The sequence below is a fragment of the Cyanistes caeruleus genome, chromosome 7, assembly GCF_971803275.1.
Source record: "Cyanistes caeruleus chromosome 7, bCyaCae1.hap1.1, whole genome shotgun sequence".
In the NCBI taxonomy this organism is placed as follows: domain Eukaryota; kingdom Metazoa; phylum Chordata; class Aves; order Passeriformes; family Paridae; genus Cyanistes; species Cyanistes caeruleus.
The window spans coordinates 39,610,256-39,625,792 of NC_141707.1; the positions used below are offsets into that span (position 1 = coordinate 39,610,256).

At 40.6% G+C, this 15,537-nt stretch overlaps 1 protein-coding gene across 2 annotated transcripts; it reads right to left on the reverse strand.

The window, feature by feature from the left end:
* Positions 1–4,336: 4,336 nt before the first annotated feature.
* On the reverse strand, positions 4,337–13,624 carry MMADHC (metabolism of cobalamin associated D). 2 transcript variants are annotated; one of them, XM_086896617.1, is made up of 8 exons: positions 13,291–13,624; positions 12,960–13,009; positions 11,272–11,416; positions 10,875–11,092; positions 9,416–9,521; positions 8,775–8,905; positions 7,050–7,136; positions 4,337–5,952 (listed from the first exon to the last, which is right to left on the reverse strand). In XM_086896617.1, the coding sequence occupies exons 2-8, from the start codon at positions 12,966–12,968 to the stop codon at positions 5,758–5,760; spliced, it is 891 nt and encodes a 296-aa protein (XP_086752743.1). In that variant the 5' UTR covers positions 12,969–13,009; positions 13,291–13,624; the 3' UTR covers positions 4,337–5,757. The 2 variants fall into 2 exon arrangements, with proteins under 2 accessions (XP_086752743.1, XP_086752745.1); XM_086896619.1 differs by lacking the exon at positions 13,291–13,624 and adding an exon at positions 13,125–13,287.
* Positions 13,625–15,537: the final 1,913 nt, after the last annotated feature.

The following is a 15,537-nucleotide window of genomic DNA, read 5'->3' on the forward strand; positions in this document are numbered from 1 at the left end:
GGGACAGGGACAGTGACACGGGACAGTGACAGGGACAGTGACAGTGACAGCGGTTGGGACAGTGACAGCAACAGGGACAAGGACAGCGACAGGGATTGTGCCAGGGACAGTGACAAGACAGGGACAGGGACACGACGGTGACAGGAATGGGGATGGTGACAGTGACAGGACAGTGACAGGAATGGTGACAGGAACGGGGATGGTGACAGGGGCAGGACAGGGACAGTGACCGTGACCAGGACAGGAACAGGACGGTGACAGGAATGGGGATGGTGACAGTGACAGGACAGGGTCAGGGACAGGAACAGGGACAGGACAGTGACAGGACAGGACAGTGACAGGAATGGTGACAGGACAGGAACACGACGGTGACAGGAATGGGGATGGTGACAGGACAGGGACAGGAATGGGGATGGTGACAGGACAGGGACATGACGGTGACAGGGACAGTGATGGTGACAGTGACAGGACAGTGACAGGGACAGGACAGGGCCAGCACCCCGCTGTCCCAGCTGAGCCCCGCCAGCCTCCCGGCGCTGGGATAACCCCGAGGGAGTGAAATTCCCACTTCCCTCCCGTTTCCTGCAGGAACTCCGGGAAAGAATTCCCAGAGCCCTGCGCTAATCCCGGGATCATTCGGGATCACTCGGGATCATTCGGGATCATTCGGGATCACCCGGGATCATTCGGGATCATTCTGGATCACTCGGGATCATTCGGGATCATTCGGGATCGTTCGGGATCACCCGGGATCGTTCGGGATCACCCGGGATCATTCGGGATCACCCGGGATCACTCGGGATCGTTCGGGATCACTCGGGATCATTCGGGATCATTCGGGATCATTCGGGATCACCCGGGATCGTTCTGGATCCCACCCGGACCGGAGCAGCCACCGAGCCCAGCCTAACTCTGGTAAAGTCGGGTTTATCTCGGGCCAGAAGCGACATTGGAAGTGTCACTGCTGGGCTCCCCCTGGGGAATGATGGCACTTCCCAGCTCATTAACGCACTCATTAACACGCGGTCATTAACACCTAATCGGGGGCTGCGGCATTTCCTGCTCCTCTGGGATGGGCAGGAATTGGCAGCGAGGAAGCAGCACCTGGAAAAGAGGAAATTCCTGCAGCAGCTCCCCGGGACAGGCGGAAAACCTCTGGAATTCCTAAAACGAACCAGAGAAATCCCCAAAATTCCTCATTTCCAGCGGGATTTGAGCTCCACATCCCTCAGCAGGAGGAAAGAGGAGGATGAAGAGCTGCTCTCATCTGATTCCAGCTGCTTTAGGGGGAATATTCCCAATATTTTCCCATTTTAACCCCAAAGCCCACAATCTGAAAGAGGAAAAATCCATCCCGAACATCTCCCGGGATTTTGATTTCCCGGATTCTGTGGTGTTTGTTTTCCTTGGAAATCACGGATGCAATATTTATTATTTTTGTACTTCGAGGAGGGTTTGGAAGTGCTGGAAAAAAAATTCCATAAAAGCTGATTTTGCCAGGAAAAAGGGAGGGTTTGCAAAGTCAGTGAGCCTGTAATGTAAAAATGATCCAAATATATATATATATATATATAAATATATATAAAAAATGTTTTACATCACTTTCAAAAAAGAATCAACTTTGTCTTGCAAAGTCAGTAAGAAAAGCACTTATGGACTTGCTTTAAACTCTTTTATAATTATTTGTTTTTAAAAGAATTATTAATTATTCTTTCAGGAGCCATTTTTTTCTCCTATTCCTGCTGCAAGGTAACTCGAGCTTTATCAAATTCTGGTATTTTTAAGCTCAAAATGTGGGTTTTTTTGGGAATTACAAGGAAATTCAGACTCCTGCAGAGCTCCCCAGGTCACTGAATCCATGTGGGATATTCTGGAAAATCAGGAATCTGCTCATGGATTTTGTGGCCTTGGGGGAATGAATTTTCCAGGGATGTTCAGTTGATCCCCACTTAATTCCAGGTGATTTTTCCAGGGAAGGAAAGTTTTACAGGGAAGGCTATTAAAAATAATTATATATATATATAATTATTAGAAATAATAAGTTTCTGTAGTTATTAAAATAATAATTATATATATAATTATTAGAAATAATAATCATATATATAGTTATTAAAATAATAATTATATATATCTAAAATTCGAGATATACATCTTTATAAAAATTGACCTTCACCACTGTTTTTAATTATTTTTAATATAAAAAAATAAACTTTTTATTTTTTGCTCTCACCCCCAACCAAACCTGGAATTCTGCCGCCCTTTCCTCACCCATTTAAGAGTTTTAATCTCTTTTTTTTTTTCTATGCAAATTCCACCTGGCTCTGGAGATTCCCAAAAAAAAAAATAAAATCCAAGCCTGTCCTTCCTCTGGCATCTCCCTGGAAAAAAAAAGGAGAATTAAGGGAAATTAAAGGGTCTGAACCCACCCTGCACCAGTTTGGGGTTCCAAACCCCCCAGAAATGCTGAGCTGCAACCTATTTATTTTTTAGGGCTATTGCTTTGTAATGTTGTTTTTAACAGGTGTAAATTCTGTACATTTGTATAAATAAATGGGTGAAATATTCACTGTGAGGCGTCTGATAAAATTCCAACCCTGGAATTAGAGGGAACACCAGAAAAAAAATAAACAGAGGAGGCAAAATGTGACAAAATTATAGAAAAATGTGGAGTTTTCCCAGTGCAGAGAGGGAAAACAGAATCCAGGGATCCCAAAATGAATGGGAATTTCTCAGATTTGTGTCCAGGATAAAACAATTTGTATCAAAATAACCCCTGGAGCTCAACAGGAGGAAAATGTGGGAATGATTCATTATTTACAGGGGGAATTAAAATAAAATTCCCTGAACACAGCTCCATTTGGGGGATTTTTTATGGCATTTTCTTTGATTCCTGTTAAGAATTATTAATGTTTTATCCATGATTTTGTCCCTAAATTATGAATCTTCATGAACTCTCTCCCCTCATTCCCAAATTTCCTTTTCCACACTCATCCCTCACCCCTCCTCACCCTTCACCACCAGCCTGGATTTTGCCATATTCCTGGAATTTGATGGATTTCTGCATTTGCAAAGATCAGGGAAGAAACAAAAAAATAAAAAAAAAAAGAGTAAGAAATTGAATTTCTGCAGGTCCTGGGGAATGCCTAATTAATCTTTGATTATTGATTATTGCATGAATCTGTGCTGCAGCAATTTCATTCCTATCTTAATTAATATTTTACTTCAAGGTGTTTCAACTCCAGGTTTTTTTTGGGATAAGACCCAGTGAACTCCCAGTGAAAATCTGGAATAGAATCCTCCAGATCAATCCCAGAATACTCACCCCAGTCCCCTGGTGTTAATTAGCTAAGCAGAGATAATTAGCTGTAAGTGTAGCACTCCAACATGAAGCTGTTGAAATTTATATATTTATATATATAGAAATCTCATGTATCTAAAAATCTCATATATAGATATATGAATATATAAAATATGTAGTATAAAATACATAAAAAATTCTGAAATCCTCTTTTCCACTGGCTGAAAACTTTTTTGGGATTTGCTACTTTAACTTCCACTGGGATCTGATAAAAAAGTAATCCCAGAGGAGTCTCCAGGTGGAAAAAACCAGGATCCAAATCCCACTGAACACCTCAGGATAATCAAAGCCTTACAACAATTCTTCTCCTGAGCTTGGTTCTTTCCCTAGAAAGGAATAATTCTGGAATGCTGGGAGTTGGTTTGGATTTCATTATTATATAAAATAATTCTAATAAAATATTATAATATTATATATAATATATATAATATAGAATATTCTAGTAATATATATAATAAAATATTATTTTATAATAATTTTATCTCATATTCCAGAACTTTGATTTTACAGGATAAAGTTCATTCCTGCAGTCTGGCTCTTGTAATGAGAGGAAAACACAACTGGAACAGCTCCAGCTATTTTTGGGGATTACTGAGAAAATTCCATTTTGAAAAAGATCAGGAATTGGAGCTCCCCTTCAACCCTGACATAAAACATTAATATTTAAAACCAGGTCAAGGCAAAACTCCCAATATTTCCAGTGAGATTTCTACCTCAGGAAAAAAACACTGGAGAAAAAACCATTGGAAAGCCATTTTCAGGACAAAACTTACAGAACCTGAACTCCAAATGGAATAACCTGACAGCTCCCAGCCTTTCCAGAGCACAGGAATTATCTGGAGATAAATCAAATATTCAAGATATTTAGAATGGATGTGAAGCATTCCACAATTTTTCCAATGTTTATCCAAGAGAATTCCCCTCGAGTGTCTGGTGAGAGCCCTCTCGTGTGGATTTTGCAAGCAGACACAACACACAGCAATTCCCAATTTCTTTAATTCTCTGGATGAGAAGGAGAAACAACAAAAAAAAAATAGGAATAAAATCCTTGAAGTAACAGAAATTTTATGGATAGCAGAGATCAGGGATGGGGCTCTGGAATCACAGCACAAATTCCATTCCAAAGGGATCAATCCTGCCCCAAAATCCAGAGAAAATCCAGAGCGGTGCCAACACTGCAGGGGAGCAGGAAAACGTTGGAATTGCTGCTGTGGGGAGGGGATTGGGAATGGAGAGCACTCAGTGCTCCCCTGGGAAGTTTTCCTGATCCAGCCAAGCCATGGATCAAGGAGCTGCTCCTAAATCCAGAACAGCTTTGGTGAGACTGGCTTAGAGCCTGAGGGGGAACACCAGACCCTGGGACAGGTTTGGGATCCACGGTGCTGGAGAACACTGGGAAAAGACAAAGTTAAAATTCCTGGATCCTCATCCAGCACATTCCCACTGTTCCATGAAAAATGGCTCCAAAACTGCCTGGGGTGAGATTCAAATCTGGTTTATTGCTTCATCCCTGGAGCCAAAGTGTGAGGCATTGAAATTCCAGGTATCTCAGGTGCCCAGGAATTTCTTCCCTGTTGTTCCCCCATCGATCTGATTGTTTTTGTGATACCTGAAGAGGCTGGAACATTCCTGATGAAACATTTAATTGCAATAATTGATCCTAATTGCTCTTTGCATTTCCAAATTCCAGAGGCAAGTCTGGATTGCATCCAGTACAGGAAAACAATGATGAGATCCAAGCACTGCCCTATTAGCTCTCTCTTTTTTTTTTTTGTATTTAATGACCTAAGAAAGTTACAAAAGCAACTTTAAATTACATTTAGATATATAAACTAATTAAATATATTTATCTAACACTGAGAAAATAAATCCCAAGCACCATGAAGACAAAAACCAGTAAGAGATGAGTAATTCCAGGGTAATTAAGGACTTTTTATGGAGTCTCTGGATGAGTTGGAGACCACTGAAAGTTGACCTCATTCTCATTTTCCAACAGCAAGTGATTAGCCCAGATTTTATTAATTATACTGGGAGAACAATTTTATGGCTCACTCCACTTTTTTTTTTTTGCCAGTTCCTAATTTCAGGAATGGCAGATTTGTTGGAAATTTCAGTGGCATTTTCAGAGGATTCTGAATACTAAACTGAAAGAACTGTCGAGATAAGAGAATACAGAAAATTCCAAGAGGAAATGGGAATTCCTGCGGCTCCCAAAGCTGTCAATCCATATTTTCCAAGCCACATGTGGTGAACACACATTCCCAAAAGACTACAGATAAATAACAGCTACTTTTTTATTCTAAGAAGGCTGGGAAGCGAGGAATTCCCGATGATGTCGAGGGAGAATCACCCAAGTCAAAGAGCACAGAGGCCACGAGCACCTGAAGGAGCTGCAGGGCTCAGTGACCACTGAGTTTCCTCATGATGGGGCTGTCGGGCTCAGCGTTGGTGAAAATGCTGCCCACCACCACGTGGGTACCCCAAAGGTTGTGCCTGATCACTTTGCAGCATCCCAAATCATCCACGGAAAATCCCAAATGCCGGTAGCGCTCGTCCGTCTCCAGCAGGGGGTTGTTGGTGTAAGGCCCGAAAAACTAAGGGAAAACAACAACAACAACAAAAAAAAACAATATAAAAAGATGATTTTCTAGGTGAGGATTTAAAATCCTGGAGGGTATTTGAAAGCAAAGCCAGGCTGGTGGAGAAGTTTTATGGTGAGTTTGATTTTGAAAGGTTTTCCTTTGGCGCTGGAGTGAATTTGGATCCCAATCCCAGCCTTGCCTTTGGAAAGGCTCTGCTGCCTCTGCAGGAATTCAGGGCAGAACCCTGCTGGAAACAGCACAAACAGCACATGGACTAAGGACAGAAACTTCCTAGGAAACAGCAAAAAATTAACAATTTACCTTTGCAATTAAGTCCCTAAAGAAAGTTGATTAGAAGAGCCAAATTGTGACGAAATTGCAAACAGAAATTTGAATTTAACTGGTGTTTCAGTTGCAAAGAGATATTTAAATTCAATTGGTATTTCAGTTGCAAAGAGAGATTTAAATTCAATTGGTATTTCAGTTGCAAATAGAGATTTCAGTTCTTTATCTCAGGAGGAAGCTTCTGACTTAAAACCCACTCCTGATTCTTGGCCAGGGTGTTACTGCTGGAGTCTGAAGACAAAACCCCACTTCCATCAATCTCTAATTCTTTCAATCCATGGAATTCTGGGAAGCTTTTCCACCCCTGAACTGCCTGTTCTACCTCACAAACATCCCCTGTTTGCCTCTGTTGACACAATAAATCCCTGCTTTTTGTAGTGTTTTAAAATAAAACCCCACTAAGCCCAGCTTTGCCACGATCCCCTTGAACTATGATACGGTTTTAGCAGAGCTCAGACTAAAATTCATCTCCCACTGAAAGCTCCCGCTGTTCCACAGGAACAAAAAGTTCATTTTTTGGGGGACAAAGGCATCATTAACAGGTGCAAAGAGGTTTTTTAAAGCCTTCACCTGCACAGGTGTCAGGGTTCCCAAGTTACCTGGGGAGGGCAGAAAACTTCTCCAGTTCCCTAAAATCCAATTTCATCTCCTAACACTGCTGGCCCTGCACTGAGAGCTGAGCTCGTGGTTATAATCTTCATTTATTAAAGGAATCCTCCTGAAAAAGTTGGATTTGAGCCAAATTCCACACAGCAAGAACTTACTGCCAGTCCTGAGGATGGATCAATGAAATCAGCCCAGTAGCCCTCAGAAGAAATTGCATAGCAGATTTCCTTGGCACCATTGATGAACTGAAAGGGGAAAAGAAATTGGGAAAATAAAGGTATCAAATGAGGTTATTGCACAGAAATAATTATTTCTAACTTTAGCTGTTTTAAATAAAATCCTGGATTGATTTACAGTTCTAAAAATTGGATTTTCTCTGCAATTAGTGTCCTAAGATGCTCAAGGTTCTGAAGTTATAAAAATCTGATTTATTCAGCTTCAGTCCCTTAAAGGACCAAAATAAGGGAAAATTATCTTTTACAGCAAATTCTGTATTAATTCCAAATGAGGGAAATTTACCCTTTACAGCAAGTTCTGTATTAATTCCAAATGAGGGGAATTTACCCTTTACAGAAAATTCTATATTAATTCAAAATAAGGCACTTTTACCCCAGTAAATTCTGTGTTTAGAAATTTGATGGCTTTAATGATTATGTCCAAACTATAATTTAAACCCCAAATATCATAACTTTAGGCACAACATTCCTGCTCCAGAATCTTTTTTTGGTGTTGGAACAACTCCTCAGTGAGGTTAATAAACATTTGAGCTGGATTAATACAAATACTTTGATTTGGCTGTATAACCTGATTTTTGAGCCCCTGAAATGAGGATTTTTCAGGTGAATTCTGCCAAGCAAAGCAACATTTCCTTGTGAATTTGCTGTTTGTAGCCTCACACCCCCCTCAGTGACTGGATTAGATTTGACAGGGAGGTGCCTGAGGAAGAAAGATGCCAATTAACACATAATTAGACAGATTAAAACACCAAAGAGCAACAGCCCAGAAATAATTCGAAGAGAAGAACGCACTGAAATGAAGGGAATTTTAATTTGTGTGTCATTTTATGTAGATCCCTCCTTTTGTGGTTGCTTTAGAGAGCCCATATTTGCATTTTAGGACATTCCCAGATTAATTGCTGACATAAATATGATTTATTTACAGATTAAATGCTGGGTTTGGGGATATTTCATAAATAATAGGTGGAAATGTTCTTTTTTGGAGGTGCTAAGGGGGAATGGCAGCAGTGAACAGTGACACTTGGTAGGGAAATGGAAAAGTTGTGGAAAATGGGAAATAAAGAGATTTTCAGAGCCCTCTAGTGGTAAAAGAAGACGACAAGGTGAAGATGAAATAATAGAACTGAAATCCAGGATAAAAGAATTAAAAGCATCCATTAAAGTGGAAAAAAACACCAGAGAAATTGGTGATTTTTTTCGTTTTTGACCAGTGAAAAGTGCTCAGACAGAATCTGCAGTGGAATCTTAATTAAATTACAGGAAAATAAAAACAGCAATGAAATCCCACAAAATCCATTGGATTAAAGGTGGAATAAGTGAGAAAATAGTTGTTGGATCAGGACAGCAATCAAGTGTTTTTATTAATATCGTTTATTAATCTCTTATTAATATTATTTATTAAATAATAGATAAATCAATATATTCATTTAATATTAAATGTTATTAATTAACATTTTAACAGATTTTTGGCTCACCCCACTCTGAATTAGAATTTAAGAATTCTAAGCAAACATTTCACATAAAGCAATCAAAAAAAGAATAAAAAAATCTCTCTTTTGTAAGAGGAAAGGATTAACTCCAAAATGCTTTAAAATAATCTATGAACAGAGCTCAAAATCACCAGGAAGAAGATGATGATGAACTCACATTTTCTAAGAGCATTTCTCTCTCATCCTCCACCTCCTGGCTCCACACAGTCATGTCGTTTTTGGTTTTTTGGGTGACAGTGAGCACAGTCAGACGCTTGGAATTCACCTCTGGGAACAGGGACTCGAAGTCTAAAAAATGGGAAAACAGCAAAGTCTGCCCTGTTCTTCCATCTCAGCTTCCCCCCTCACCCAAACCAATATTTTGGACAGATTCCCCTTTTTTAAATCTGTTTTATTCCCATTTAATTTCAGTCTTTTCCTTCCTGAATCAATTCAAAGCATGAATTCAGTGCTGGTGGAAGTTTTGTGATTCCCATTTGTTGTTTTATTCAGCAATTCCAAAGGATTGGAAAGGAAATTTTCAAAGCAATTTCCAACAGGATTTTGGATGGGGAATTAACTCCAGAATTTTCCTGGCACTAAAGCAACAACTGCAAATTTTGTTTTAAATCAAATATTCAATATTGTCAACAGCAAAGCTTCCATTCTATTCAATGGGATTTTAAAAATTATTTAAATTATTTACTCTGAATTAACCTTTTCCAAACCACATTCTGTGGTATCAGTGACAGAGCACTTCCTTCACTGGTTTTATATTTTATAAAAGTTGGGATTTCTGGGCTGTAAATAAAAATGAACCTTTTCTCAGCAGCTCGGGACAGGCTTGCACTGCACATTCCACCTTGGCATTTTCAAAGTAGGTTTCAGCATTATTGATTTGCTGCTTCTGGGGAGCATCAGAACCCTAAAAACCACGAAAATCCAAATTTTCTCAGTTAATATCAAACAGGAGTAACTTTGTAATTCAAAATATGATTTGGTGATCACAAACACTTGAGCAGTGTCAGATGATTTATAATGAAACTTCACAGTTTTCATATTCAAATAATAATATCATTGAAGAGATTAAAAGTTATTCAGTTTTAAAAGATACTAAAAGTAAACTAGACTTAAATTCACACAGAAATATTTATATTGTACAGAAATACCAAAGTTTTGTATTTTATTGGAACTGTATTATGTTAAAGGAGAATACATTTAAATACAGAAATAGTATTTTATATATATAAATACGTAAGTATATATATATACATATAGAAATAGTATAGTATTATATATAATAATATAATAATATAGAATACTATATATAGTGTAGTATATATAAACACAGAATTAGTATTGTATAAAATAGAAATTAAATAGAAATACAGAATATATATTTTTAAATATATAAAAATATGTAAATTTTATATATAGATAAAATACATAATATATATTTAAACATCTGTGTATAAATACAGATAATAAATATTCTGTATATAAATACAAAAAATTTTCTTAATTATCTGAAATAACTGTTTTAATTAACTGTTTTAATTAACTGACAGATTTCAGATATTCCAAAAGTTGCACTAAATGAACTCAAGCAGAATTTTCTGGTGGCTTTTTAGGGCAAAAGAAAGCCCCCTTTTTTTTTTTAGCGTTTTTTAGGATTTGGCCAAGCTGAGAACAGAACCTGAGAAGCTGCTATTTCCCCAACCCCTTTGGGATTCCCAAAAATCCAGGATCCAGCACTTTTCCAATGGAGATTTTCTCAGTGACTCCCAAAATCTGAGCACTCCACAGGAGCCTGGAAAGCTGAGCCAGCAGCACTGAGGATTTGTGGGAATGTTGGGATCATGCTGCAATTCTCAACTGAGAATTGTGAATTTAAATCACTGCCAGAATCCTCTCATGGTGAGCTTGGGGGGATTCCTGGGTGAATTCCAGGGGTTTTTAGAACCTGAACATTACCCAAACTTTACAAATCCAGATGCATCCAAGGAAATAATGCAGGAAATTTCAATTTTACTCGGTGAAAAGCAGTAAGCCTTGGTAAAAAGCACATTTGGAGGCTGAGATTCTCCCATTAATCACTCCTAAAATGCTGTTTCAAAACAGCCTGGAATATTTTCTCCTAAAAAAAAACCCTTCTGTGGCAACTCTTGCTCAACCCAGCTAAAGTTCAGATTTCCAAACAGCACAGAAAATCCTTTTTGAGGACGAAAAGACGGCTCAGTTCTGCTTCTCTCCCAGCCAGGAGGGGGTTTGTTCTCACCTGGAATTCATTGATGTATTGTGCCATGACAAATTCATGCCTCTCGCTGGCTGAGGGCTCTGCTAAAATATCAGGGAGGCTCTTGGAAGTTTGGGGTTTCTTCTGGGAAGCTGTGCCATGGAGGTGGCAGTCGAAGCCAATATTCCCAGGCAGCTGGAATCTCTGATCCTGGGGTCCAAAGGGCCCCATCACCTCATCCGGCCACACCGTCCGGGGACCTGCAAAGCTTGCAGTCAGCAAATCCCAAAAATAACAGAAATAACAAAAAAAACAAAGCAGGAAAACCCAAGGGAAAACCCTTCCCCCACACGAGGATTTAATGACAAATGTCAGCAAAAAAAAAATCATCCCACTTCCAAATTGGGATTCCAAGGGAATAAATTCGGTTTTTTCTTACATAAATCAGGAGGTGCAGCAGCCACATGAGGCTCATCTGAGCCAGAGGATCCTGCAGTGGAAAAAGCCTTGGCATTCCCAACTCTTTTGACTAAGGAATAAAAGCCTGGGAGGTAGGTGACCAATCTTGCTCTGTTACAGAGCACCTGAGGAAAGGGAAAAAAAAATCAAAATAATCATTTAAACACAGCTCTCTGAATCACAAGAAAAATCCTCCTGTGATAATTATATTAAAATTTTAATTATGACCAGCTGGAACGTCAAGCTGGAGAAGTATTTGTTATTTTTAGATTTTTTTCCTATTCCAAGCAAAGAAAAAGCCTTAAAAACAAGTGGTTTTAGTGTTAATTAAAGGCCTCTTGCATGAGGAAAAACATAAAAATTATAAAAATATAAAATATATATAAAAATATAAAAAATTTAAAATAAATTTTAAAATTTAAATTCCAAATAAATTTTAAAATTTAAATTCCAAATAAATTTTAAAATTTAAATCTAAAATAACAGCACGGAAACCCCACAATTTAAATTAAATTATGGATACGGATTGTCTCCATGATTATTTCCACGCCTGTCACCCTGGAAAATTCAAATCCCACCTGGCACAGTGTGGGTGTTTTTTTTGCAAAATTCAACTTTTCTGGTGAGGAATATCAATTCTTTTTGAGAAAATAACAGAAAAGGATTTTCCTCAAACGCTGGAGCTTTGATTCTATCAAATTTTATGCAATTTTACATCAAAAGAGGCACTTTCAGAAGTAGTTTACTTTTAAAAGAGAATAAATGGCACTATTTGGGTGTTTAATATCAAAATTGTATTTAAAGTAGCAGGACCTAAGGCAGTAGAAGGTTTCTCAGCTTTCTGTGTAAATACAAAATAATTTCTACCAAATTATAAAAACTCAAATGCTTAAAGACACATTTAATTTACGACTTAAATCAATTATTTACAGTTCAAGCCTGGAGCTCTCTCCTTCTAAAAGAGCTTTAAAAGGTTCCTGCAACACAACAAAAATCTGATCCCACTCAAATCTTTTTTCTTTATTATGCAAAATCACTACTGAAATTAATTTTTGCACGACGATATAAACAGATGTAAACAATTACAGCCGAGGTGTAATTAGCAGAGAAGAGCGTTTTTCCTTATTAGCAAGGAGTTGTCACTAATTACAGTTGTGACTGAGCTCATTCATGCAAATATTTACACACCTGGCATTACACAAGAAACGACACCGAGGGAATTAAGGAATTATTCACGGCGAGGGCAATAAAAAAATAAAATCGATAAAATGTGTTTTATTCTCCAGACTGAAATCAGCTGAGTGTTGCAGAAAGACAGAATTCCTCTGTGGCTGAGGCCGGGATAACAGAAAAAGCAGAGGAAAAAAAAATTTAAAAAATGATTTAATGCTCAGTGACATTATTCCTGGGATATTCAAACTGAAGGATTGGGGATATTGGGAGGGAATTTTTTCCTTGTGAGGGTGCTGAAGCTGAAGTTGTGTCTGTCTCTGAATCCCCACAGCCTCGGAGCAACTCGGGATAATGGAAGGTGTCCCTGCCCACGGCAGGAGGTTGGAATGAAATTATTTTTAAGGTTCTTTCCCACCCAAAGCTGTTTGCAACTCGATTTAATCCTCAATTCCGCTGTTAGCGTGATATCCACAACATCTGGCGTCACTCACTCACATTGGCCATGGCAGACGCTGCTCTCCCCTCGCTGGCAGGCCCGGATAGCCCTGGAAAAGAGAACAGAAAAGGGGAGAGAACAGAAAGGGGACAAGAAAAAGGAAGGAAAAGAAAGAGGAAAGGGAAAAGAAGGCGCTCGACTCCCCAGCCCCGAATCCTCCTCACCCCTCGCCCGCCCCCCGCACGGCCTTCCCCGCGCTCCCCCGTGTCCCAGGAGCGGCGCTGCCGGGGTCAGGCAGCGGCAGCTCCCGGGAAGGGAGAAGGAAACGGGAAAACGGGAGAAGGAAGCGGGAAAAGAGGAAAAGAAAAAGGAACCCCCGGCTCCCCTCACCTCTTCCTGCAAAATGGCGGCGCCCACCCGCCCCCGCCACGCCCGCTCCGCGCGCCCCCTGGCCCAGCCAGTCGATCCGCCGACACCTCGATGGGCGCGGCGCGGAACCGCGCGGAATCCGCCGCTCGGCGTTCGGTTGCTCAGGGCTGCGGGAGGGGCGGTGGGAGGCCGTGAGGGGGAAGCGGCGATGGCGGCGGGGCCGGCGGGGCTGGGGAGGTTCCCGTGGGATCGGCGGGGCTGGGATCGGTCGTGGCGGGTCCGGGGTGTCCCCTCGGTGCTCCGAAGCGGGGGTTGCCCCGGGTGAGGTGGCGAAGGGCGGCCGCGGGTGCCGCAGTACCCGCGGGGGGCACCAGGGGGTAGTCACGGAGCGTCAGCCGCCCTCATCCCCCCCTCAGTCATTCCTGGTGATCCATGAAGTGAAAAATGGGGAGAAAAAGGGGAAAAGGAGTTTTATTGAAAGGTTGGGGATGTGGGGGGTATTTTCGCTAAGGAAAAGCACAGATGTTCGCTGGGAATGGGGAGCATTAGTGGCACTTCTGCCACAAAACTCTGACTTCAGGGAAATACCTCAAATAACTTATACAAAGTAATAATAAAAATATTTAAAACCTTCTTCAGTGGCTTCCCTCCCTCTTGTTTTTGGGTTTTTTTTTAATGGGAAAGCTCTGGACAGGCTCCCCAGGGAGTGGTCACAGCCCCAAAGATTAAAGCTGGTTTTTCTCATTTTTTGTCATTTCTTTGCTGTCTGTTCCAGACAGCGTTGCTGGTTAAGGAAAGGGAATTTTAATCTCTATCAAATAAAAGTTTGGGCGTTCCCATCCCTCAGTGACTCTGCACAAGGCCTTGAATTTATTTTCCTTCTGAACCAGAGGTTTCTGGACATTTATTTTGCTTTGCCACTGGCTTATTAGCAGACATTTATTAACACAAACCAATTCCAGAGGTTTCCAGAGTTCAAAATCGGGGCAAGACATTGGGTTTGTGTCCATGGTAATAATAATACTCAGCCTTACAATGTCCTTATTGCATTTAATAAAGTTTTGGCTTTATTTTATTGGGATCAAGAGGAGATTGTGATATCCATTCCTAAGCAATGTGATGTATTAAGTAGCTATAACGTTGCAATTTAGATTTTTGGACTTTTTCATGAGCATATTTGCTCACTGTTGGACGCCACTCAACTCCTTTATTAATTCAATGTTAGCGCGCTTAATTTTCATTTGCTTTTGAATTAAATATTCATGTGGAATCTCTGAACTTCAGGAAGAAGAAAATAATAAAAAGAGATGAGAAATTGGAAAAATTCAACTTTAACTCTTTACAGAGTGTAATTTAAGTCCTCCAGCCTGTATTGACTTGTCCTTAAGCAATCCCAATTTATCTCCTCTCCAGGGCTGCCACTTCCAGATACTCCAATCAATCCATGAGTTATCAGCCCCTGAAGTTTGTGGCCTGAATTCATAAAGATTCATTTCAATAAAGTTTCTATTCAAAGGAGACTACGGAATCAAACGATCCAATTACAGATTTATCAAATATTAATAAGGAAAAATCTTCCAGATCTTTCGGATGCCAACATCCTTCTCCCCTGGTGTCAGGAAAGTAATTAGCAGCTGGCTTTGATTAAATTCTTCCCTCGGAGATTGCTGCTCTCGCTTTGAGGGAGAAATGCACACGACAGGATTCCTAATTCCTCCTTTGAAAGCCTTTTTGGGAAAATCCACGTGGGTTCAGCTCGGGGAAACTCCTCTGTGTCCAAAACCTGGAGCTGAAGTTCATGGCCAGGTTTTCCTGTTGTTACTGAGATGTTTTTCCTCAGGGATCTCCAGCATGGAAAGGACATGGAGCTGTTGGAAAATCCAGAGGAGAGCATGGAGATGATCCCAGGGAAAGGCTGGGAGAGCTGGGAATGTTCCCCTGGAGAAGGGAAGGATCCAGGGAGAGCTGGGAATGTTCCCCTGGAGAAGGGAAGGATCCAGGGAGAGCTGGGAATGTTCCCCTGGAGAAGGGAAGGATGCAGGGAGAGCTGGGAATGTTCCCCTGGAGAAGGGAAGGATCCAGGGAGAGCTCCGAGCCCCTTGCAGGGCCTGAAGGGGCTCCAGGAGAGCTGGAGAGGGACTGGGGACAAGGGATGGAGGGACAGGACACAGGGAATGGCTCCCAGTGCCAGAGGGCAGGGCTGGATGGAATATTGGGAATTGGGAATTCCTGGCTGGGCTGGAATTCCCAGAGCAGCTGTGGCTGCCC

What these genes read in the sequence shown, in the direction of transcription:
- MMADHC (XM_086896617.1), bottom strand. An exon ending in AATACATCAATGAATTCCAG is followed by an intron (nt 9,522 to 10,874) that starts GTGAGAACAAAC and finishes CGTGGTTTTTAG; the next exon opens with GGTTCTGATGCTCCCCAGAA. An exon ending in ATCCATCCTCAGGACTGGCA is followed by an intron (nt 5,953 to 7,049) that starts GTAAGTTCTTGC and finishes GTTTTCCCTTAG; the next exon opens with TTTTTCGGGCCTTACACCAA.